The following is a 27,093-nucleotide window of genomic DNA, read 5'->3' on the forward strand; positions in this document are numbered from 1 at the left end:
TCAGTCCCAGTGACCTTCAAAGGGCTTCACGCTACAACCTTTCACACACATAATTGTCACACCCTGAGGTCGAGGTCACTGAGAACTCATCACCATCTCAGAAATGCATTTTACATTAAGCTGTGTATGCCTGAGTTTAGCTCTCGTCTATAAATAAGACTCGACAATCTTGCAAAAGATGGCATTTAAATTTCGAGAGCCGCTGCTTAGTTAAATAAAAGCAATTAAATATGTTTATAATGTATGTGCCAATAAAAAGGAAAACTCATTTAAAAGAAAATAAAAGAAAATCAGACTGAAGTCCTGGCTTTATCACACATGCCTGTCAGACGCTTGAATATATGCTTTATATTTTTAAGATAATCTTAATAAAGGAAACTCTAAATCAAACACCTGTCCATGTTTATGGTGAGTTTGTCCTTTTTTTCTATTTAAACACAGATATTCTTCTCCACAGTGAAAATATTTCACCCCCGAAACAACAAACAGACATTTGAAACCAGAAAACTTTTATTATAACGTTTCGACACGAAGCCCTTTTTCCAGTAGAAACCACAGGGATTAAAAATCAGTAGGAAACAAAGCACAGACAACAAAACAAAGTAAAGCAGGAGAGAAAATAAACAGAAGCATGTTTGGCACACCAACGATCCATAACGAGAAGAATCGTTTCAAGTTTTAACAGCGTTACAATGTGTCAGATTTTTAAAAAGCAGGCAGTTTCAAACAGTGTTCAGTGCTCTTTTACATTCAATCACTTAAAAACTACTAGAACAGGTTGGTGCTGAAACAATAAGTGCATCTGAAAACGGTGCTTTTATCAGAACTACGTCGTTTCTCACGGAAGGCGGAAACTGTAATTCACAAAAATCGGAATTCAACTACAGACACAAACACAAAATCAGCTCCGTCACACCAAGTCAAAAGTCTCCACACAGGTTTTAAACCACAGCGCTCAGCAAACACGTTTCCAACCAGGGCGAGCAGCTTCTGTGGCGAGCACAGGCCCGTTAAACAGGACGTGGTTTGAAAACGTGCTGCACAATTTTAAACAAACACTGTCGCAGTTCACCCTCCGAAGCGGTGTAAGCACGAGCGTGGATGGAGAAAACTGAACTCAACATGCATCCTAATGTGACACCTGCCAAGTAAACCTCACACCTGGAAAACGCAAAGAAAACATCCTTCTCATCTAAAAACGGACATCAGCGCCTTGTGGCCTCCTCTTTAGCAGGTCATAAAGAGTCAGCGGCAATCGCCACATAAATTTGGTCCTCGTCATCTGCCGTATGTTTGGTATCAGTTTGTTCAAATAATTTAAAGCACAAAAGGAAAATAAATAACCAAAACCAACATGAGCACAGGGCAAAATCACAAAGGATGGATTAAAATAAAGCTTTTTTCCCCTAACTAAACACAAACATCAGGAATCAAGTGTTGGCAACAAAAAGGCAAATATAGTGGTCGGACCTCGTAGGAGTCACAAGATACAAAAATATCTCCTGTTACGTCACATTATGTTCAATTTATCCTTTTTGTTTGTCTGCTAAATACTTCACACGAGACAATATGGCTTAACTGCTGCTGCTCAGCACAGAATCAAACAGTGCAAACAGTTTTCAGATGCTTTTTATCGCTTTTAATAAATGTGCACCATAGAAGTGGAATGTTTTTGTTAAACCTCCGAGTTAAAGCTACAGGTCTGCATCTTCATCACATCTACACGTCTCCTTTTTAAATCCATCGCACAGCTGCACAGAAGAAAAGGTTCGGGAAACTGCGTCCCAACTCCATCAGTGAAGCGCATGTCGTTCCCTGTCATCTCTTATAAAATGTTAAAAAATATATACTGTACAGCGCGTGAACATCTGAAAACAACCCAAACGACAGGGACAGGAGGACGTCCGGTTTAACGCACTTCCTGTCAGCTGTTCGAGCTGGGACGGCTTTCATTTGAGGGACACGTTCCTCACTCAGGCCTCGTCTTACAGAGTGTACGCGTGGTGAAAGCGGCTATAAATATTGGCTATGTTAAAGGAAAGCTGGGTTGCATGAGGTACTTAGTGGTCAGTGCATCACCTGCAGTAAAGGGTGAAGCAAAGCAACGCACCGCTGTGGACGGCGTTAGCAGCAACACTAAATTTAACCGCTCTAAGTGTTCGTTTTATAAGAATATAGTTACTTTACTTTACTGTTGTGCTCTCAGACTCAGAAACTTCACCTCGATTCAAACCAATACCTTAAAAAAAAAAACCTAAGCTAACAAGTCGAGGCAGCTGTAAGCCAGCGAGGTAAACTGGGAGGAGCAGACAGAGAAGGCTTCCTTTATAGATCAAGGTAAAGTGGTGACAGCATTTTAAAAATTACACCGAACTAAACTCGTATCGCTTTTCTTCCTGCACGTTTACGTGCCATGCATGAAAATATTTCTCTGCCATTTAGTGCATTAGTCTTCACTCCCTGTTACCTGATAACCTGCACAGGCGGACACAGGTGGTACAGTTTCTGCGCCTGCTGGCGCCACGTGATGCTCATTTTTATTGCATCAGATTAGCACCTCCTCTGGTGTCACTTTTAAAGGGATAGTTCAACATTTGGTGCAGACTGTTTATCCTAGCCGAGCATAAAGACAGTGAGCAGGCGGTGTGTAAATGCTGGCCACGTTTATAAGGATCCTGTCTGTAAAAGATGTTTGTGGCGTCTTGGATTTCAGCTGGGGTCAAGAATCTGTTGCTTGTATGTTTTTGTTAATTTGCAGGTTAAACAGAAAGGTACAGAATTTAAATAAGTCAGTTTTCCAGGGAAAGGAAAGTCTGCTTCCAGCCTTTATGCTAAGCTAACCATTTCCCCACTCAAAGTAAAATTAAGCATTTCTTCTTACATATAAATCAATGACTTCTTCTTTAAAAACACACGAACAAGTGTCAGTCGCCTCTGACAGTATTTGGCCCTCATATGGCTGTTTTTAAGATAAAGGAGTTTAAGTAAACAAGGCAATCGTTTAAATGACGACAGCGCTATTTTTAGTCAAACACAGTTACGGAAATGCCCCTCGATCTCCTCACTTTCATCGTGAGATCACATTAAAATGCTCCAAATCGTCCTCCTCTCTGAGCTGCAGTCAGAAGAGGAGGACGTTCAGAGCCTTTAATACGACCCCGAGCGCAGGGAGGCGCGCTACTCTTTCTTGGACCCTTTGTCCCTCGGGGAGCCTTTGAGGTAGGTGTTGTAGAAGAAATAGGCAAAAAGGATCAAGTAGCTGAGGTACATGAGAGAGCCCCACACGATGTTGTCCTGGTGGGACGGACAGCGCACCTCGTGCATCCAGTGGTACACGAGGCCCTGCACGGCCAGGCCCATCACCATCTGCAGGATCTGCAAGGTCGTGATGACCATGGCAAAGGGACGCGGCACCCGCAGGCTGGCCGCCCGGGCGGCGTAGTACGTGTACATGAGAGAGTGAACCATGTAGTTCATGGTCATGAACCAGCCGCCGCCCGCCAGCTGGTCCTTGTAGGTGTACCAGGCGTAAAGCAGCACGGTGATGTGGTGGTACCAGTGCAGGAAGATGAGGCGCTGTTTCCGCAGGACAATGAACACGGTGTCTCCTGAGAGAGGCGGCAGAGAGGAAATCGTTTAAATAAAACCATAGCCGAGCACCAAACCTCAACCCCTCAGTACATCTGGTGTCATGATTAATAACACCAGATGTACTTTATATATCACAAAAGATGGAAAAATTGCTGTGTGAGAGCAGGAAAAATATATTTTTTTAAAACTACAGAAAAACAGCTTAAATGGGAAAAAAGTGAAATACCTGACAGGACCTGACTGCATATCAAGTTTACCGCAGCTCAAATAAAGCCTGACTTATTATCCTTCACTTACAGTGTTTGAAAGGGGGGGGGGTGTACTAAATGATTTTATGATGGCCTTACAGGTACGTGAGGAGCACAGAGACTTTCAAGAAGGCAGCGAAAGCAGTTAGCTTACAGCTTCATGAACATCCATCACAGATTTGTGGGTTTATGTTTGATCTTTCAGGTGGATTTAACAAGTAAAAGGGTTTAGCTTACACAGACAAACTTCCTCTCCGTGTTCCCAAAGCTTACTTTGATAAGTACAAATACAGATGCTGGTGAATCCCATGAAGTTGTTATAAAATAGAACAACCTGTATTTCTAATTTAAAGCTCATTTGAGTCTCTATAAAGAGTCTTTATCCTGCAGTAGGAAGCAGACGTATCCTTCCTGTCTGCGGCTGAGGAAACATTGCTTGTACAGTATCAGCTGTGCGCTAATGGACTTTTCTTGCCAGCTCAGCATCTGCCTCCATTTCAGCTCTTAAGGGAATCACCTGCTGATGGATTTACTGCACAGTGGCGCACACTTTAATCTACAGTGAGCAAATCATTTCATTCTTAGAGTGGCTGAGCAAGAAAAAAAATCCAGTTTGAATTTAGATCCTTTTGGACCAAAGACTGAAACACATCTAACACATTTACACATTTACACGCTTTCAGTGCGTACAAGTCTTGCACCAACCCTCATTTCTTAACATTCTGCGAGGAAGGCAGGTGAAACGTGCAAATGTACATGGAAATAGAAAGGTTTGCACAACTATAACAATAACTTATCTGGTACGATCCATGACTGATGACTGTCACTGTATGTGTTGTTTTATTGTTTTTTTAATCCAGGTGAACTTTTACTTTAGTGGCAGCGTGTCTGGGATCATCTTTTATTGAAAAAAGGAGCTGCTGCCGATCAGATGTGTCCCAGGCAGTACTGCATGGTGGATGAAGCTCTGACTTAATATTCTTGTGTTCACAGTTACATTCATTTTGAAAAAAAATCCACACCACTCACTGAAACGCAGCTCTAAACCATGACAGAGCCTCCACCATGCTTTACAGATGGACGTAGAAACTCATGTTTCATCGCTCCATCAGACCTGTTCTCACTAAATCTTTTTCCCTGCACATCATGCCAAAAAATTAAAAAAAAAAAAAAAAGTTTTCAGCTAACAGCTCTTTGGGAATCACGTTGTTGTTGCAAATAAACTGTTACCTTTGCATTTTGCAAAGATTCACCTAATTAAATGGGAACAAACTACGTGGTTTTGCACGGTTAGTAGCAACAACATGTCAAGAAACGAAATAAAAAAATGACATCACAGGTTCATCCCTTGAATTATATGCATTTATGTTTGAATTATTCATAGGTCAGTGTTAAGGACTGAACCAAAGAAAAGCTCTGACAGACCTTCAGAAAGTACTGATTAAGACCTTTTTAAAAAAACATTACAAGAAAGTCTGGCTCCTTAGAAGCAAAATACGAAGAGATGAGGGGTGGATCAAGACTTTTGCACAGCACTTTATGCCACATCATGGTTTTGGCTAATGCTAACCCCCACCCTTAATATGATTAAAACAGTGTTTTTTCTGAGTTGGTGGAGCTCCTATAGTGTAAACAGGTCCTGCTTCACCTTCATTCAATAAAAAAGAAATAAGGAATCTACAGCTGGTGGTCTATGAATAGGTTAGATTTCAGTATCTGCTTCATTCATGGAAGTAATATTCTGACATTTATGAGATCAAATGAAGTCTCACCCAGCTCGGGGGCCTTGCTGAGGGCAAAGGCGTAGGCCCAGAATTTGGTGAGGGGAGCGCTGTAGAAGCTGTTGTCACACACCGACTGTTTGAAGCCGTCGTTTGTGAGGACGTGCAGCATGTAAGCTCCGGTCCTGACCGCTCCTACGATGCTGCAGAGGAAGCACAACAAGAACATGTTAGCCAACAGCTAGGATCACAGACGCTCAGCCATTTCTTTTAGAAAATTATGCCGCTTTACTGGTTTCATATTTTTCACCACTTTCCTAGAACAGCTTCTGTTTTCTCATCCTAATAGTAAAAACAGGGATGGTCTCAACTGGCAGCCCTGATGTGTTAAAGTGTAATCATTCTGCCATGCCTCCTGTGGACAAATGAAGCATTGAAAGCAGCATTTTTATAACCCATTTTACTGTTTGTCATAAAAAATAATCAAAAAAACAAAACCATAACTGAGCTGCAGAGATCACTGCTACAGTGCAGCCATAAAGGTTTGATGTCAAAAGGTTTATTGACATTACACTGATGACAAAGAGCAACTTGCACAATGGTGCAACACTGATGTGGAGATTTCATACGCAATCTCAGTCAGACCATCTTAAACACACCTCAGAGACTCCCTGTGCCTTTATCTGATGTTCCAACAATTGCAAACCAGATCGCAGTCAACAGGGAGCCAGCCTGTGTCATTTTCTCTGATGACTGATCGTCGTATTGGCCTTCGATCTGACACAAATCAAATGCAGGTCAAACAGGACCAAACTGTGAGTTTGATGGGGATTATGCTCTCTTTTTTCAGAGTATCAGACACAAAACGATGGTGTATGTAGCGTATGGATGCCTGTTTATAAATATAGTCCTCTAATACTCTTACAGTCCTTTTAAACTAAGCCACGGTCACTCATTCAAACAGCACTTTTAAACTCTTTTTGCTCAAAGACTCTGCAATATATCAGTTGGACAAGCCTTCACATTAGTAAATGAACTGCTGTTTCCTATAACTGTAATACTAACTATATGATGAATGAATAAATAGCCGAAGTGGCCAGAGAGCAGTGAAAAAAACCTGATTACAAATCTGAAAACCTTGTGTGGCCCACTGCACATTAGCCTAAGAGGAAGTACTTTCTTTTTTCATTCCATCATGAATATATTTTGAGCGCTTGGCGACTGACTTGTTGAGGTTAAGTCTCCATAAACAGCTTTACTTCCACCTAAGTGCACCAGAAATATTTCATTAGTAGTTAAATTAGTCAGAAAATAATGGTTAATGTCTAAGTTTTAAACTCTTGTCTTCTGCTGGCAGCCCAGCTGTAGTAGCCTCATAGCTCAGTAGCGATAGTTTAGTGCTAAACTGTCAGCTAAAGCTGGGAGTTTACATGTGGATTGCACTGATATCTCTTAATTAGCACCAAGACTAATGAAACACTAGAATGTAATTTTAAAAAAACTAAAGCATAAAGATATATTTATCACATATTTGAGTTAAAAATGCTACAAGAGGCCTTAACACAGGCATGAGGTCTAGCTTTATGACTCCCACTTAGCTGCTACCTGTCTGTGTCAGCACCCACCTGCCACTCAAAGCTACCCCACCCCTAATTACATGACGTTAAAGCAGTCAATCCCTCTCTTAACCAGTAAACCCTCTCATCACGTTCACTTCTGTCAGGTTGTTTACTTTAACATGGGCATCCACGAGAGAGTCACAGTAAGCCCAAATGACAGCAAAGCAACAAAGCGTGCCAGATGTTGTGTCATCATTTCTGACACACGTCTCTGAGGTTGCAAAAATATACCGATAGTAAAAACCAAACATATCCTTTAAAGGACAACAGAGTTAACAGGGTGGATGTAGTAAAAAGCAAAAACCACTACACTAACACCATCGCGTCCTGTGTGCGGACAGCTGAGGGTGAAAGGAGCAGGATGTACCCACAGCACTGGGACTAAGATTAAAGAGAGGGCCTCCTGCACACCTGCCAAGTGGATCCTTGCAGGCTATGGTGGGTTAGACCAGGGGTGGGCAACTCCAGGCCTCGAGTGCCGGTGTCCTGCAGGTTTTAGATCTCACCCTGGGTCAACACACCTGAATCAAATGATTAGTTCATTACCAGCCCCCTGGAGTACTTCAAGACATGTTGAGGAGGTAATTTAGCAATTTAGCCATTTAAATCAGCTGTGTTGGTTCGAGGACACATCTAAAACCTGCAGGGACACCGGCCCTCGTGGACTGAGATTGCCCACCCCTGGTCCTCATATCGTTAGCTTCATAGCATAATTGCCTAAGTCACTTTGACCAGACAATGACTTAGGCACTTATGCTATGAAGCTAACGATATACAAATCACCAAATTAGATTGATAATTGTTAACTGAAGGAGTACATTAACAGAAACCTGTTTGGAGTTTGGCTGATGTCCTGCTCTAGATAATTTTCTCAGGTATTCTACCGCGGATGCTTTTTTTAAAGATTGCTTTGTAGAAGCCCTGATCTCCTTCAGCGTGTCAAAATGGAGATCTTTCAACTTGATCCAAGAAGATAAAGCAGCAGGGACATAAAATCCCACTACCTATAGGTGAAAAATGCCAAAAATCTGGCTCTTATCAACAGCAACGATCCTTTGCATGAAATTCAGGTCATTTTGAATGAGAAGCTGAGGTTGCTCTCTGCTGCTTTGAGGTTTGTGGTGAAACTGCAACTCGAGTGGAATGTCCTATTTTGAAAATGCAGCTGCTCTAGAATCTTCCTGGAAATCTCCGAGAAGATGGTCTCGGTTGTCAAAAATGTAAACCAGTTTTATAGGTCAGCCCCTAGAAGTTTTAGATTGCACCTCACAGATACCATGTGCAGATGGACATCAGGACTCTTAGTGAGTGAAATGTTTGTGGTGTTCTTGAAGTACACTGCTTTAAATCTTGCGTTGAACCTTGAGGTGACAGCTGTTATCAGACTGGTTGTGGCATCACAAAGAAATACTCAGAACACATTCCTTCTTTGACTATCCCTCTTTCAGTTCATGTTCCTGTTTACCCAGAAAGGAAAATGACCTTCAGAGAAAAAATACCAAACAACTTTTCTCTGAAACACTCGATTCTAATGTTTGGTTGACTGAGCGTTAAGGTCACGTCAGCTGTCTCAGCTGCATCGACCTTGAGAGTCACTCACCTGAAGATGGCCAGGCTGAGTGACCACAACACCAGTGGGCGCCGCAGGTTCAGTCTTTGCCTTTCTCTCATGAAGTGCTGCCCTCCAAATATGATCGCAGCGTACAGGCCGGAGAATATAAAAGACTTGGTCCTGCAGAGAAACACACACAGCAGACGTCACAATCATCCTCACTGCACTACTTTAACACTTTAGTGTTTTCTTTTTAACAGTAAAGTGTTAAAAAGAAAACACTAAAGTGTTAAAGTGGTGCTGTTTAAAATGCTGTTAATACTGTTACATGCACTACTTACAGCATAGAGACAGTAACAGGAAAAAAAGCTCCCCTCAGACACAAAACACTAGATTGAAAATTTACAGGATCAAATTTTGTAGTTGTTGCAATTAATATTTAATACTTAATTTCAGGGAAACACATGCATGGAAATTCGGCTGTCGTCAATGTAAAAAGAAAATACTTGCTCTTGTTATTCTAATCAGGCCATAATAGGAAAATCATTTTGGTCCTCAGCAGCTTCTATAATTATTAAACACAAGTGCAGGTCTGCAGGCATTCGTCCATGCACAGTTCTCTGCATATCAGTCAGGATGAGGTCTGGACTTTGACGGGACCATTGCAGCACCTTGTTTCTTTTCTTTTCAGCCCATTCAGTTGCAGATTTGCTTCTGTGTTCGGGATCATTGTCCTGTCGGGTGACCCAATTTAGCTTTAGCTGTCAAACAGATGGCCTCACATTTGACTCCAGAATACTTTGGTATATGAAGGAGTTCATGGTGAACGCAAGGTGCCCAAATCATGACCCCTGCGCTGACAGTAAGTATAAGGTGTGTGCACTGATATGCTAAGTTAGGTTTTGTGCACCACAGCCAGAAAACTCCACTCTGGTCTCATCTGTCCAAAGAACATTTAAAGAAGTCTTTTGGTTTTTCCAGATGCAGCTTTGCAAACCTAAGCTGTGCTGCCATGTTCTTTTAGAGAGAAGAAATCTTCACCTGGCAACCGTTCCAAACAAGGACCTGCTCAGTCTTATTCTAATTGTACTGTCATTATCGTTAACATTAACATGCTGAGGCATGTACAGTTTGACATGCAGCTCTTGGGTTTTTTGCAGTTTCTCTGAGCACTGCATGGTCTGACCTTGGGATGAATTTGCTGAATGTTAACTCGAAACATCTTTACAGCCGTTCCTAGTCTGACGTGCAGCAACTGTTGCTTCTGCGTTCTGTGCATTAACACAGTGCATTTAAATAACAGCACCTGGCTGCTACTACACTTACCCTCTTAATTCCTGTAGCAAACATATACATAAAATCTTTTAAAAATAGGGTGTACTTGTCTTTAGCCACAACCTCACGTCCCTGAGCCCAAATCTGTGGGAAACACTGATGTTACTTAACACAAAATGCCAGCCTAAAAGCTCCAGCATCACACAGATCTGTGTGTTCTTTGACCTCTGTCAGCTTACAATAAAGAGGAAGTACCTCACTTCCCCTGACAAACAGCTCTATTAAACACTAAATCACCTCCTGAGACTTTGAAACTGGAGACGACTACACAGGCACAGCGCTCTTACATAAAGATATTACACAATTAGTGTGAGTGAACCAGACAACTGCAATTAAAGACAAATACGAGCTGACATCACAACTCTGTGCTCACTCCAGAGTCGTATGACAAGTCGAAACATCAGGCTATGAATTACAACATGTCAGCCCTCCTGACACCAGCCAACTCAATTATTATACTGATAGTAGAGGATTAAGAGATTAGCTCCTGACACACAGACCACTCAGACTGCCAGCTATGGGCAATAAGGCTGTTTCCACTGGGCACCACTGCGCCTGATGAAAAAGTTGATTTTTGGCTGAGCAGAAACAGCCGAGGAGAATACTAAACCCTGGAAACAGAGACCACATGTGCACTGACACCATATATTTTTAATTTTACATTAACCTGCTTCTCATATGTTATTAAAAGCTTTTTTTTATTTAAGTAGGGAGGGTGTGCGTGAGGCTGAGGGTATTTGGGAATACAGCAGATGACTAATCCAGATTGGCAACATACATAATACACAGGATGAGTAGATACTACTGCTGCTGCTGCTGCTGCTTGACCCAGTTAGTGGTTATAGTGGATTCTGATAGCTGGTCCCAGTTTGCCCCTGTGGGAGAGGAAAAACCAGCAAAAAGCTAAAGCTGTTCCTGCTGCACAGATCTGAACCTCTGAGCATACCAAGAGTTCTTCATCAAGCTAATAACACATGATCTTAGACAACATGCTGTTTGTTCCCTGCATACCGAGATTAAATTCAGTAACTGAATAATCATCTAATCAATCAATTTGTCTTCCAGACTCAGTGGTCAAAACTTAAAACAACCAAGAAATCTCAGATTAAAAACAGAAAGAAAGTGTATTATCCTAGAGACAGACTTGTGCACCCAGCGAGGAGCATGTGGTAAAGCTTACAATAATTTCGATTTCAGAGGCATTAATCCTGAGATTACCTAAACCAGCTTTAAAAGCACAGAGTCCTTCAGCTACAAACATTTCACTCAAACGTCCAAATCTCAGTAATAATCTCAGGTCCATAACTTTTTGGACAATGACACACTTTTAATGTAGCTGTCCCTCTGGACACCAACACAATCAATCAATTAAACAAAATGTGACTAAACTGTAGACCTTGAGCTTTACTTCAAGGGTTTTTAAGGACCTCGAGAGCTGCAGGGTGAGGGGATCTCCCCTTTTTTTAAATGTGTTTACAAATCTCTCTGCATTTAATCATTAGTTATTATTAATCTCTGGCTCTCCACAGCCTGGTTCTGCCAGAGGTTTCTTCCTGTTCAAAGGGATTTTTCCCTTCCCTCTGTCACCAAGTGCTTACTCAAAGGAGGACAGTTGGGGGTTTTCTCTGTATTACTGTAGGGTCCTTACCCGACAATAAAAAAAGTACCTTGAGGCAACTGGTGTTGTGAAACAGACTCGTCATTATTGGGGTCTGACTGGAAGGTCAGCTATGATAAAATGAAGCAGAACTGTTCATCCAAACTCTTATCAATACTTCAGTGCTGCCTACTCGGGAACTATGCCAAACTCACACCAGTGTGCATATAAACGCTCCAGGTTTTATCTCCCTGCATAGGGTGAGACAGACGTGAGCTATCAGAGCCACAATCACCTGGCAGAGTGTGTTGTCTCCAGGAGTCAGTAAGCTAGTGGGTGTTTTCAGGGTAATTCAACTTAACTACAGCAGCATTTCTTCCTGGCCTCCTTTAATAATTTTGTCAACTGTCTCTGTGCAAGTGTCACTCAGAAATTGTCTAAATGATCTGATTCACATGCCTCTATCTTTATCATTTCTTTTTATCAGTTACTGACGTGCTTTTCTGACAGTTCAACAAAGCACATACAAATGCTGTCAGATTCATGGGGGTGGAACATTTTGTACACCTGAGAAACTTTTTCCTGCTGTTTTTTTTAGTGTGAATCTGTTTTAATACAAAGTCCACTCCTAATAGATAGCTAATCGTAGGTGGCCTGATTTATGGTCAGCTACTGCTACAAGGTTAATAAATAAAAAACAATACACAGATTATGGATCATCCAGATAAGGAGCTACAACTTTAATTTAAATATTTTTGTGACTGAAAAGAAGACATGGTATCAACACTGAGTTATCAGCACAGGCATACCCAGCCCACAAGTGATCCTGAAGACAAGAACAAAGCAGCAAAGTGAAAACATCCACTCTGGTTTTCCAGAATGGCAACAGAATGGTTCTGATCATATGATGAAAAAACAACCATATGGTTCATGGAAAATGTGCACTGTGTCACTGTCTGTGTTCCTAGTTTTTATTCTAGACACAGCTCACAGGCTTCAGGTTCAGAAGTCTCGTCTCTGCTTTTTGCAGACATTGTGGTTCTGTTAGTTTCATCGAGTTACAACCTCCAGCTCGCTCTGAGGGAGATTTGCTGCCAAGCTGGAGGGAACTGGGATGAGAATAACCTTCAAATCTAAGGCCAGAGTTCTGAGCTGGAAAACGTTGGACTGACCACTTCTGGTCGGGAAGTTTAGATATTCCAGGGTCTTTTTTGCAAGTGAGGGAGGGTGTGACAGGAGATTAAACAGGTCTGTTGTAGGAAAGAGAGAGCTCTGCATCTCAGCAGTGGCTGAAAGAATGAGACTACAGACACCAAAAGCAGAAATAAGCTTTGTGCGGGGCTCTTTGAAGGATACAGTGAGATAAAGTTAGGAGCTCAGTCCTTTGAAACGGAATAGAGCTGCTACTCCTCAACATTGAAAGGGGCCAGCTAAGGTGGCTCAGCATCTCACTAAGATGCCTCCTTGGTGTTTCATGCATCCCAAACTGTGAGGAGATATCGGTGTAGACATAGGACACACAAGATTATGTCTCTCAGCTGGCTTGGTAGCTTGGGAATGCCTGAGTGTCCCACCAAAAGAGCTGGAGTAGGTGGGCGGGGAGAGATAGGTCTGGGTATCTCCTCGTCTACTGTACAAACAGTAGCAGCACAAAATAGATGTCTGTTAACAAGATGCAATTATCTTACTCTTAATTATTACATACAGACAAACTGAAATAGTTACTTCAACAAATGAAGCTTAAAAAAAAATCTTTATCAAAAAAAAAAAAAAATCTCTCTCCTCACCCCTGCAGGCATGTGTCTCGAATCTAAAGCAACGAGTGTGCCCCACACAGCCCATTTGACTTTGACACGCTGGACAGGCAGAACTGCTTAACTTTTTCCTAATCTTTTAAATGATTTTTCTTCATAACATGGAGAGAAAATAACAGGAAAAAGTACAGAAATCTGTGCCGCTGCCCAGCAAGGCATGAAACACCTTCACCTTTAACTCATGCTTACTTAAACCCCAAAATAGTTCAAGTAAATAAACTTAATTTAACTCAAATAGGGGAGAAAACGTCACAGGAACTCAAAATGTTTTGATACGATCGATGATCGACGATCGATACAACGTAACGTCTGTCATTAATCTGAGCAAGGTTGACGTTTGTAACGTACAGATGCCGCTGTTTGAGTCTTACAAACTAGCCAAAAAGTGAAAACGTGCAAGTGAGGAAGGCATAATTTTTGACGTGTTACTCAATATTTGTGCCTGAAGGTGAAGACAGGCAGCCGCAGATCCAGCATGCTCTCTTTACTTTCATAGCTGTTAATTACATAATCAGGACTCCGTGCAGGGCTCGCCTCTTCTCCCTGAAGTGCATCCTTAACTCAAGTTTATTTGAACTAAAGCGAGGGGGGGGGGGAAAGTTGTTCCTGAGGTTCTAAAGAGATTTCATGGGTTTTAGGCCGAACATGCAGAACATGTTACGTTAAACGGCTTCAACAACAAACGACAGAGACAGCTGCAGTCCACTGAATGACTTATTATTTACTGAAATTTCACCAACTTCCTCGTTCTTACCAGTTTTCTTGCATCCATTCCATCGCTCTTCTCTCGTCGAAACGTTGCTCGAAGTCGTACACTGACAACGGGTAACTGCTCGGCTCACTCTCGTTCATTTTTCTTACTTAAAAGTTTCTGGTTTAGTTTTGGAAGGAAGAAAAAAATGCAATAAAAGGTTGAAGAAGCAAACGAGAAGCGATAGTTTTACTGCTGCTCGGTTATCCTCCGCTATCAGCCGTTTTAACTCTGCTTTGGGTCGTCTGAGATGACAGGAGGATGAGGGGCTGTCAAGACAATTTTTATTTAGCGCGAGAAAGCTAGCTGCACGAGCACGCCGCTATTCCGGTTTAGGATTTCAAAATAAAACGTATTTTCCAAAAACTATTAACTGACAAGTCCTAATAACTTTTCTGACCTAGACAATGGCATATATATATTATCTGCACTTTTGAGTCAGAAGCAATCAGGAAACACAATAAACAGGAGTGAAGATTTATTTCTGTGGCACAACCATCGTTTTAAAAACCACAAAATAAAACACACAAAAACTTAAAGTCTTGCTGGTTCATTTTGAACACTCTGAAGTCTATGAATTGATCTGTGACAGTGAGAGGCATGAATAAAAGCATGATCAGGAGCCTAAGTGGCATCAAATCTCAGTGTGGATTGTAGCTATAGGATTAGAATTTGTTGAAATAGGTTTGCATGAAATAGCATGCACAGGCAGGGGCAGAATGTTTTCATATGGGGGCCCCTAAAAATATTGGGGAGGGTACACGAAAAACAGAATTTCCAGTTTTATTATGCTGTTGTCAAATATAGGTTACTTGAAAAATATGGCATAAAAAAGAGAGAAAGAAAAAAGCATCTGGGTAGTTAATTTCCTGCTATTAAAGTTAATATAATTGAAAATATATTTTCAATTTTATATGTCCCTATAGGTATATTTGAAAAACAAATAAGATTTTGAAATTCATAAAAATCAGTTTTAAGCAGGAATAAATAACAAGTTGATGTTTCAACTCATTGTAGGGTGTCTTCCTCTCTCTTGTGCTCACGTTTAAGGGCCCACCAAGGGTCCCACCCAAAACTTATAAAGATGCTAATCACATACAAATATATGCAAATCCAGTGTAAGCAAAGAGCAACTAACTGCAACGAAACACAAAAGGGCAAAATCATAACAAGGATATAAAATGAAATCACCACAATACTACTTTGGTTGTTTTTCTTGGTAAAATGTTAGTTTTACCTTTTCATCATTAGCTATACTGTGAGAATAAGCAATGTTTATATCTTTATTTTATATTTATTTTGATATCTACTTTTAGATTGTTTGGGGAGAGATAGTTTTGATATCTCATTCAGCACTAGAGTTAAAGGTTCAAGTGCTCAATATCAAAATTTCCACCGGTTGTAGTCTCAACTTTTATTGCGAAGTTATTTGCTGGCATTTCCGGTATTCCCTGCGCTGTCATTGGGCGATTCAATAAGAACACGTTTTTTATTTTTTGTTTTTTAGAAAGGCGGGGCTTGGGTGTGACGTTTTGTCATCAGGCGAGAGCGCTGGGAGTATCGACCCCATAAAAAGCACTGGGACCAGTCGGACCAGTCTGCTCCTGTCAGCAGGGCCAGGACCCCAGATATCCATACTTGGATTAATACTGTCAGTCAAAACCAGCTGCTTTATTATGTAAGAGAAAAATATCATTTAGATTAACTGGGGCCTTTCAAATACATTATTACATGCACACAGCAGCAGTGTGCACTCAAATGATTAATCTGGGCTGGTTTTAATGCACAAAATTAGTTTTACATGCGGCTATAATTTACTTCTTTCTTCCATTTCTTTTTTTGGTGAATATTTTTGCAAAGGCTTAATCTATCAATCACAAAATGACTTGCAGAATAACTGATAACAACTATATGCAGTTTGAGCTTTGCAAAATAAGCATTACACTATTAAACAAAGTGAGGAACAAGCCTTTATTTGCATTTAAGTTTCCCTTTCACGTGTCTGCTCAATGAATCCTTTTCTCCACTGGCAGTCTGCAGTGCTCCTATCTGTAATAAGATCACAAAAATTGACTTTCTGCATTGATCTGCTCTTTGATCCTGTACAAAGAACACAAGGAGTCCCTTGAAGTACATCTGGAACAGCTTGGTGTACAGTTTCATAAGACATCACCTGTCAGCATCGGAAGCACTGCACATGAAACCTGATAAAGGAAGCTGGGAGAGTCTCAGCGATAATGTGGTGATGTGATAAGCTCTTATTTTAATATCTACTTTTAATACACGCACAAAGACCAGGAAACTCTGAGCAGCAGATGCTTCACTTCCTGCACAAAGGTGTTTTTTCTATGCACCATTTCAACCGTTGAACACATTTCATAAGCAAAACAACCGACTGTAGAATAACTTTAGTATAATGAAGCATGCAAAATATTACCTTCATACAGGCCTGTGAGACATAGGCTGGGTCCAAATGTTGTCACTTTTTTATTTAGCTTATTTTTTCCAGCATTTTTGAGCCCTCATTCCTTCATGAGTACAGGAGATAGACACTTGAGATTTTGTGGGATGAAAAATACATTTGCACTCTGTTAATAACTACAGCTGCAAACTGCATTGGGGGATACCCTCGTCACTGTTTTCTTCATCGCCCGTTCAGCTTGAGGGAATTTTCTTTTGCCCTAAGATGGCGTGATCCTGTTACTCACTAGGAAAGATCCAGTCGCTGTGACGATCTGTGTTCATACTCACTGTCCAGACCCATCAAGGGTTTCTGAAAAACTGCTTCAGGACTTAGATTGTTAGATCAGCGAGACTCTCCAAACTGTTTCGCAGAGCATATGAACACCAAAGTTGTTTCTCTATTTCACTGCAGTGCAAAAATATGACTATATTAGAAAAATTAGAAAGAAGGAACCATGCAGTTTACTGAAACTATGGTTTCCATCCTCTCATGCAGTTCAGTAGTTATGACAGACAACCATTTACATCCACACCTTTAGAACTGACATTTAACCTAACCACAAGCATGTCTTTGGACTGTGGGAGGAAACCACAGTGACAAGGGGGAACTTGCAAACTGCACATAAAAAGGCCCAAACCCATGCTCTGCTTGTTGTGAGGCAACAGTGCTAACTGTGGAAAACTATGGTATGTATCCCATCATACTGATACTCAAACTTGGTCACAAGAAAAAAAACTGTGGTGCACAAAACCTTTAAAGACTTTGGCTTTAGATTGTGATGCTTCGGAGTCTGTGTGAAATTGTTTTGGCTGTAGTTTTTAACAGAATTTAAATGCGTTTTTCAGCCCTGAAGATCTCGTGTGGATATGTCCCGCACGTATGAAGTTATAAGTGGTGAAAAACACAGCAAGAATCCAAAATTTTGGCATACCTTTATGTACTTCAACTCAGAAAATATCCACAGTGTTAAACGGATACGTAAAAGGTTTTGCATAGTGTAACGACTTTTGTACATCATTACAATCCCTGCCCCCTTAAAGATGGTGACGCTGTGCTATTTATTGTGTAAAAAATACAAACGCAGTAAAAATGTGTTAATAAAGGTTAAGAAGAGTTAAGGTGCCCAAGGACATGCACCTATGAATTATTCCAGCCGTGTATATGGTACCCAACTTAGTAGATCAATGAAACACGTGTTCAAACTGTCAAATTTCATATTTTAAGTAACCTGACATCATATCTGTAAGATCACCAAAGAAAATAACTTAAAACATTAATAAATTCAGGCTCTGAATGCAACTCAGCACAGTGTGAACAGGATGAGTGCAGGAGGCCATCTGCTGGACAAACCATGAAGTTTGAGCCAGTCTGTAAATATTTCTTCTTTTATTTATTTTATTTCTGAAAGGAATAAGCTCATTATGTTTCCAAACAGGTGCTCAGTGCAGCAAACTGATGGATGTTTGTATGAGAAGGTTTAATTGCATTTTAGTATCAGAGCAGCATGAATCCTAATAAAGGAAGCACCTTTCATTGGTATTTGGAGAATGAGGAACCTAGCAAACTCAATGTGACCTTTCACCTGCACTCACGGGTAAAACCTGTTAATCCATTTTCCTTGTCTGGATGAGCTGGAGTCTATCCCAGCTGTCATTCTGTTCTATCCCACGAGGGCGAACTAGTTGTGAAATGATCACCACACTGCCTTGAAAATTTAACTTAGCTCAACAACAAGTTTAAGTCTGACATACTTTATACCTTTACACTTTGCTGTCTGGGTTGAGAATTTCCTTAGTTTCCAAACCGAATTTTGATCTATAAGTCAGTTTAGTAACCAGTCTGCATGACAAGAACGGATGACTAATCATTAATTAATGTTTCAAAGAGCAGAGACCGTATTTTGGGGGGTTTATAACACCCATTTTCAGAGAGGGACATCTACTATCACACAGTATCATGTCCTGTTTTACAATATAATACGATATACTTTGTTGTCCCCTTAGGGAAATGTGTTGTGGAGTCAGGTACTGTCACAGAAGCTGACTTCACGGACTAAATACACATTGGCTACAGCATAGACTCTGTTGCACACACACAACTTATTTCAGTTCCATGTGAGCATTGGGTACAATGCTGCCCTCTGGTGGTAGAAGAACCTATAAGCCTGTATTAAGAGAGAAACTAGACAGTACATAACATGCCAGCAAGCTAGCAGTGTTGCATTGTGTGATTGAGATGGTTTTCAGAATGGAGGGATTACATGGAGACCTGCAGTGAAGACAGACACACTAATGCCTTAGATCAAAGATGTCAGCAGGTACAATGCAGCTGATCTGCCTCCCACTGTAGATATCTCTAAATAATTCATTTTTCTGTCACAGCTCAGACTTCTTTTATGGCACAACAAGATCCAAAGGGATTAGAGCAGGAATTAAGGCAATCAAAATGCCTTTTAGATCAGTGTACAGTAAATTGGCATTAATGCCTCTGGCAGGAAATGATGTTGACAATTTAGACAGGCATGAACATCTCCTACAGTCTCAGTTGTCACTGTGGTCTGAAAGGAAGCAAATTTCAGAGGGAACAAATATGAGTACACTGGGCTCCCAGGCTTTAACGGCATTCAGATCACAGTGACCTGAAGATGAGTGCATTACTAGTTCAGCCAAACAAAAGCAAAGCTACCAGAGGACAGTGTGATGATGCTCATGATGTCCTAATGTGTCTCAGCGCTGCTTTATTTTTAGAAATCTTTTTGATATCACTTTTGGTCGAGAGGCACCAGAACAGATTTGCCTGTGTTTGCTGTACAAGCCACGTACGAAGGATGATGAAGGCAGAGCTGCCAGGCAGGAAGAAAAGACGAAGCCCACAGAGAAGATTCGTGGATGTGGTTAAGGAGAACGTGCAGGGGGTTGGCGTGACATGTTAGCGATAGGGAGATGGAGGCAGATGATCTGCTGTGGCGACTCCTAAAGGGAGCAGCTGAAAGAAGAAGACGATGGTTGTACATGCCAGCGAATTTCACTGTACTGTCTATCAACTTGAGGCTAAATATGAATGCACAACCGGCACCTTAAAGATGTATTAACCTCTTTCTGCAGCGCTCTGTGGTGTTTGCGTGCAGACAGCTTGAGTGCTTACATAAATGCCATTATTTTTTTAATCAAAGAGTCCCTGATATGCTTATTGCCCACTTTTTATTTTTGGACTCTGCTAGAATAGCTTTGGATGATTCACTGGTAAATAATTCTTTTTCTACATTACACTTTGCCTTGGAGCAGCCTCTCCTGGTCTGAAACTATAGCCGTATATAAAACATAGACATGACAATAGCACCCAGTGGTTTCTGGGCCCTGTAAAAAGCTTTTATCCTTTGCAACCCTGGCAGTGTTTAACAGTCTGAGAGTAAAGATTGAAAATATAAAAACAAATGTAGATTTAGTCGCATAATCCTCTTTAGGGTCCTTTATTAATACTTGTAGAAAAATAAAATTGTTTGCAGAAATAAGTGAAAAACTTTAGATCCTCCTATCCACACACAGAATGGTGATGCTTTTTCCAAGATAAGTGATCGGCCAGTAGGTGGTGACCTGTTGATCTCTCATTTTGAACAGAATCTGTTCCAGAGCAGGTTAGGTTTACAGCATAAGATACTGTGACATCTTATCCAGGTAATCCTGATGTTACCTGGATAAGATGTCACAAGTTACCTTATCCAGGTAACTCCAGGATTACCTGGATAAGACAAAATCCTGCATTTTTACTTTTATTGCAGACCTCTGTATTCCATATGTTGAAGACTCTGCGCTTTTTTCAGTTCAAATCAATTTTGTTTGTATAGCCTCGAACATGAGGTGACTGTTCTGGACAAGATGGGTGAGTGGCAAATTATCAGTGAGCAAGAAAACGTTTGGTCAGCAAGCAACAGGGGAATGATTAAAAACAACAACAGCAGGACAGTTGCGATGAAAGACCAGGGTTGAAACATAAATTCTGCGAAGTTGGACATTTTAATTTAGGCGTCTGTGGTTACTGATTCCCAGCCAGCCTGAAGTGGTCATTAGAGGAACTGCAGCTTTTATCTGATGGGCAGAATAAAAAAACACATTTTAGCTACAATTAAGCCAACCTTTACTGTGTGGTTATCTCAAAGAAAACAAAAGGTTTGACCAACAGGTTGGTGAGATGTCTGTGCTTACAGCTGTGTGCCAGAGATATATATTAGGGAAGCCAAGTATATTATCATTACTGTTAAAACCAGACTAACCAACAGCAGAAGAGAAAACTGTCTGAAGACTTGGCCTTTGGTTCAGAGAGATACAAACTCTGTCCTCTTTATTTGAAATTTTGACCATATTTAATGAGAATCCACCACTGTAACAGTGCAGATATGACAGAAATAAGCACTATTAAAGACTCTTAACAAAATTATAAAATAGTGTATGTAAAACTATTGCCTGTGAGCCAAAAGCGCACAAAAGTTTTGTTTTTCTGTCTTTGGCTCTGTGTGACTCACGAAGAGAGGATTTCCCTAATATGGTAATCTCAGAGGCCTCACCCACCATATCTTTTTCCAAGCACCAACCAATCAGAGAGCAGGCTTAAAGGCAAGGTGGCCTCAATGGTGGAGGATGAACTGAGGAGCTGCATCAAGACTGAGTATATGATAAACAAGGATTATGATGAACTGTGAATCATGCAAAGCTCCTATAGCAGAACTCAAAAATACAAATATGGAGCTGGAGAATGTGCGTAACTCCCCCATTAATGATTTTATATACTTAAAATTTAATTTAACCAATCACACCTTACTACTGTTATTTAAAAGCTGCATAAAAAGTTTAGATTTTGTATTCTACAAATACAAAAAAAAACAAAAAACCAACAACTGCATTTGCGCTGGGTTATTTATTTTTGAACTGGCCACTTTTAGGATGTAAGTGCTTCTTCTTCCACTACAGCTTGCAAGTCATAAGTTGGTGCTCACGAAGAGGCACAGACTGGGCATGCCCAGCCTGAAGGGGAGGGAGAGGAGAGGAGGCTGCCTGGCAAAGACGAAGAGAGAGGCAGAGAGTGGAAGAGTTGAGATGTCTGACAGAAAATTCCCGACGAGGAGGAGATGCTCATTTCACAGCAACGCGTCAGTTTCCACCTGACGTGAAACACAGCGAGGCTCTCTTCTCTTCACGCGACACACACACGCACACGCGAGCGCGCGCACACAGAGCGGATAAATGTGGACCGCAGTGGCACTCTCAGCGTGCCGCCTGCAGCAGACAGCGATGCAACAGCGTCTCATCATCTCCTGGACCGGGTAGACAAGAGGCTGCTCCGGAGCACGTTTCCTGGTGAGTAGACGCTTTCCTGTCGGCTATGTCTCACCTTCGTGCAGGAGACGGAGCAGCTCTCAGCCCTACTGTGTGTGTGCGTGCACACATAAGTTGAGGCACTGCATCACTGGCACATCGACCTGTAGGATACGGAACCGCCGGAGAAAGGTCACAACAGCGCACTGATACCTGTGTCATTGACGCATCTGTGCGTGCCATTCACAGCTCCAGCCAAGTTTTGCCCTTGGCACCAAAAGTTGGCGCTGCACTGTTTTAGCTAAGGTGAGTGTGGACGTGAGAGGATTCCAGATAAGTTGGTCTGCACCTGGAGACACGCAGGCGAATGCACCTTGGTCCCGATTTCAGGCAGATGAAAGGATGAGGTGATTTTTTTGGATATGCATCTTTCCGCCCAACCATGAATATTCCCCCAGATCTAAGATTTAAAAAGCTAAAAACACTGAGATGTAACAGCAACAGCTCAATCCGTAATGATTACTTAATGTTTGTGTGGTGCATTCATTAATCATTGAAACAGATTTCAGATTGTTTTAAATTCTGATTTTCTTAATTTCACTTTTACAGTAAAAAAAATTAAAATGTAATTTTACAATAGAGTAAGAACTTGCACTTTACAGTACAATGCCTCAGTCCAGTAGGCTGTGTATATATTTTACATACTGCAACGCACAAGTGCTTAAACCTGCATTTTATTAATGGCCAGCAGGGGGCGACTCCTCTAGGCGTAAGAAGACTCGTGGCACGATGTGATGTCGCCATGTTGGTGTTGTTCCTGTATCATCAAAACTAATGTAGGTCCAGGTTCAACATTGCAGGTCACCAATCAGGTTATTGTGTTTCCAATGTTTTGGACGTGGAAACACCATCAGACCATGCACCAAGGCCTAACTCCAACCCGTTAAATCTGTAAACATGTTCCATTTTAAGAAAAATACTAGGTCATCTGTCAGAAAAGCTGGTACAGGGCCACGTTTGCCACCACGTAGCATCTGCTTTTAACAACAGCTTGTAAACATCTGGGAACTGAGGAGAACAGCTGTTGGACGTTTGGGAGAGGAAGGTCGTCCCATCCTTGTCTGATGGAGGATTCTAGCTGCTCGCTGTACTTCAGTAGGAAGTATATTTCATGCCTGCAGCATCTATGTTATCCAGACACTGCAGGAGGCGTTACTGTGGCAACCAAGTAAGCTTTAAAAAAAAGTGGCAAGTGTTTTTCTTAAACCTAACCAAGTAGTTTGTCTGAAAAGGAATAAAGTTTTGAAAATCTGTAATCAAAAAATCTATCAAAAATTACAACTGAAGTGCAGAAGTCTTTGATGTGATGGATTCACGCCATCATCAACCAGTCCAAATGTGGACTTTTGTCACCCTTCAAAAATTTATGAGCATGAACAGATATAAGTACACACGAGAACAAATAGATTAAAAAAGCTTTCAGCTGTGTCACATGCATGCTGCTGTGAGACTGCGTTTTAATATCTGCAGAATTTGCAGAAATTTCTTCGCTCCTGATAAATTACACTGCAGAAAAAATGTCATCTGCTCTGCTGTTCAGAAAGGACAAAGCTGTGTGAAAAGTCAGAGACCCTGTCGAACGTCCCAAGAGCAGATCCATTCCCTCCACCAAGGGCAGCTGGAAGCATTTTGTCTTCCTTTGTTGCAGTTTATAAATCCCCTGTGTGGGGCTCAGTCTAGACCCAGCTTCTGGGTTTTAGGGAGTGGATGGTGGGGGTAGAAAAGGACTCTATTCTTCCCATCATTCCTGGTTTCCAGGAGGAGTAAAACACACATAAACGCACAGCTACTCCATCATGTTTGCAGGACTGTTAGTCAGTGCCGCTCTCTGAGGAGGCTGGAGCTGCTGGTGTTACACTGCAGCCCCATAATTTCATATCACTTTATTTCTTTGATTCTGTAACAAATAGCATCGATTTCAGGTATTAAAAGCTGCTGAATGCCCCCACAAGGGCAAAGGGCTAATTATAGTATAAAGACAAGGATTTCCAGGATTTCCAGAACTTTCTATGTAGTCTGCACCACAGTGTGCAAGCCCCAAGTTCAAAAATACTAAAAAAAAAAAAAAGGGTTCAGTAATTTCCTGCAACAGCAGTTTTCTGCAAACTTTACTATAGGAAACATAAATAAAGTATTTGTTGGGGACTATTTTTTGCTGCAGATCAATACAGACTTCAACTATATGCAGCACAGTACATGCAGCAACCTGCTCTTTAAATTCAAACTAAAGGACAATTTTGTTTTACTGTTTGGATTTATTTACTTTAACCAGCAATATGAAAAAAGTTATAAAGCTTTAAAAGACATACCTGCTGAAGAGAGACAGCAAAGGAGCATCCAGGACATCCTAAACATAAGTAGCATTAAAATGACAAAAAATAAATAAATAACCTGCAGAGTGGTGTGTTTGATTATTGGTTCCTTAATTAAAATTTTATCTACTGTTATCAGGTGAATTTGATGATAGTATTTTATATTGATTATCCAAATCTGTAAAATAAAACAGTAGAATTAACACACTGGATACCTACTTCTAAAATGTGGAAAAGTAGAAATGTAAGGTGACATATAATGTAAATACATAAATAAAAACCTAATTTATAATAATTTACAAATAAGCCAAACTTTTTATTCTTGGTCTTATCACCAAGTAGTAGGAAACAATATCTTCTAAATGTTTTCAATAGATGTACATTTTATTGAAAATATTAATAAAATATTTCAAAAACCAAAAACAATCATGATGTACCTTCTGCACATAAATAAATAAAGACATAGACGATATCCTGATAAATACCATCTCTGTCTGCTTTGTTGAATCTGTAACTGCATGTGAAGGTCAATCTTATCTCTTAACAAAAACTCTAAACTAACTACACCTTCGGTTATGACGAATATTTTAATTTAAATGTCTTCCAGCTGCAAAATTAGTTCAAACGAAGTGTTTAAAGTCACCAAATTCTGGCCTTGCTGTTGTGTTTTTTAGCAACTTATTAGTTTTTTGCACTTCATGGATAGAGACTGGTCAGTGCTCTGTGTACGACTTATTTAGTGACTCAATGAGTCAACTCAGTGAGTTGCTGCTTTCAGGAACCGTTGGAATTGTGTGATTTTGATATTGGTTCAAGAGTTGCTCAATCATCCGGGTAAGGAAATCCCAAAATGTTGATTCTGTTCATCTGGACGTAGTCTCGATCAAAGACGTCAAGACTGAGGTCACATTACGTCACGCATCCAAGTGATGAAACGTTTTCCCACTGAAAACGCTACATCTAGATGAACACAATCATCTCTTGGGGGTTCAAGAGTTACGGTAGTTTGACTTAAAAGTTTGAGCTAAAACAGCGGTCCCCAACTCCCGGGCCATGGACCGGTATCGGTTCGTCAGTCTTTTGGTACCCGGCCGCTAGAGTTGAGGCTCAGGTGTGAAATTTATGGTTTTCAGGGGGTTTATCGTTAACTCGGTCTTTTTCCGTGTTGTAGTTGTGTGTCGTATTTTGAAAGAAATATTTACGCATTACCATAGCGACCAGAGAGCATTAAGGGGCAGAGACGAGGATGTTACTCTGAATGTTGTTGGCGCATTTCAGGAGGACACTTCTAATAAAGTTACATAATTACACAGTGAATTTGCGTTTATTATTATATTTACAAAATACCACAGTTTTTGTCTTGGTCGTATCATTTTATTTTGTTGTATTTATCCACGACACCTTAATGGCTGGTCCGTGAATATATTGTTGGACATTAAACTGGTCCGTGGGGGAAAAAAGGTTGGGGACCGCTGAGCTAAAATAATCTCTGTGGGTGTGGAAGTGCCAGAAACTGCAGTTCCTGTAATGGCCACTTGAGGCCAACTCCAAGACCAATGTGTGATGTCATGGTGGCCACGTTCATCTTTCATATACAGTCTCTGATTTTAGGCTATATGAAGTAAAAATTTATTATTCTCAAATCCAGTAAAAGAAAAGAATTTAATTACAAAGTAACTGTAAAAGTCATATTTTTGACATTTTTCTAGCTGCTAGAGCTGCATTTACAATTTCCTATATTCCTCGTACACATATACACATTTTGAAAGGCGAAGAAACGAAAAGATCCTGCTTGTTATTCAAATAAGTCACATTTGAGTAGCTGGAACCAGCAAATCGTGGACATTTTTGCTCACAAAAGACTAAATCGATTTTAGAATTTCTTCTGAACAGAAAATTGTTGTAGTTTTGCAACAGTCAAACCAAAGTAACTGTTTAGTAGTTATTTCTCTCTCTAGTTGATCAGCAAAGTCAATCTCATCCTGTTTGTTTTTCATTTCAAGCACAGAACGTCAGACACACTCTTTGAAAAAGAGATGCAGGCAGGGATTCAGGCTGTATTTATGGAACATGTTGTTCAGTGCGGCTCATATTTGCTGACAGTTAGCAAAAAATATAATTATCAACAGCTTGGCGCTTCGGTTAGTGGATAACAGGTTATATTGATGCCTCGGTGGCCTGTGTGTGAGCTACGATAACAAAGTGGTTAACGCTAACAATGTTTGTGTTCCCATCAGTTCTTATTGGAAGACTGAACTGGTCAGCCCTGTTGCTGTTCTCATGATGTTAATGGTGCTGAGAAAACAGCATTAGGGACAAGAGCAGTCTTGAATTACAGTTTTTTCTCCTTCCCACGTCTGTTTTTATTTCTTCCTACACTCTCCCACTCTTTGCTCTCTCCAGCCCATGGTTACTAATGTCTCTTTTCTTTCTTTTCTTTCAACGAATGAGCAGTAAGTAAGCCCACCCCTGAAGTAACTGTTATGAAGAGCCGTAAGGTGTATTTTCTACTCATAACAGGCCCAGGAATACGTTTTGGAGGTGTGGTACTAGTGGGAGTATTTCAGAGGCGACAGTGCTGGCAATGAAAGGGGCCTTTTAGCATTTGGATAGCAGCAGGCTTGTGTGATGATGGAGAGTATTAGCATTTTACATTCCTGCTGTGTTTCCCTGTAATGACTGGTCATGTGCTGCTCACCCCTCCAATCTCTATAGCTTTT

The 27,093-nt window shown here is 40.8% G+C and overlaps 2 protein-coding genes across 3 annotated transcripts in view; one reads left to right on the forward strand and one right to left on the reverse strand.

Annotated features, from left to right (window-relative positions):
* Window positions 1-492: 492 nt before the first annotated feature.
* Window positions 493-14,540, reverse strand: LOC100697613 (elongation of very long chain fatty acids protein 6). Its single transcript, XM_003448712.4, has 4 exons — window positions 14,232-14,540; window positions 8,780-8,911; window positions 5,612-5,763; window positions 493-3,608 (listed from the first exon to the last, which is right to left on the reverse strand). The coding sequence occupies exons 1-4, from the start codon at window positions 14,327-14,329 to the stop codon at window positions 3,178-3,180; spliced, it is 813 nt and encodes a 270-aa protein (XP_003448760.1). The 5' UTR covers window positions 14,330-14,540; the 3' UTR covers window positions 493-3,177.
* Window positions 14,541-21,672: 7,132 nt separating this feature from the next.
* Window positions 21,673-27,093, forward strand: part of LOC100697881 (PH and SEC7 domain-containing protein 1) — a 96,034-nt gene continuing 90,613 nt past the window's right edge. Inside the window, exon 1 of one of the 2 annotated variants that reach the window (XM_025909663.1) lies at window positions 21,673-22,043. The gene's annotated coding sequence lies outside the window, so the exon portion shown is untranslated. The remainder of the gene's footprint in view (window positions 22,044-27,093) is intronic. The other variant, XM_013273465.3, reaches the window with a different exon arrangement.

Source organism: Oreochromis niloticus, linkage group LG8, assembly GCF_001858045.2.
Source record: "Oreochromis niloticus isolate F11D_XX linkage group LG8, O_niloticus_UMD_NMBU, whole genome shotgun sequence".
NCBI classification, from domain to species: domain Eukaryota; kingdom Metazoa; phylum Chordata; class Actinopteri; order Cichliformes; family Cichlidae; genus Oreochromis; species Oreochromis niloticus.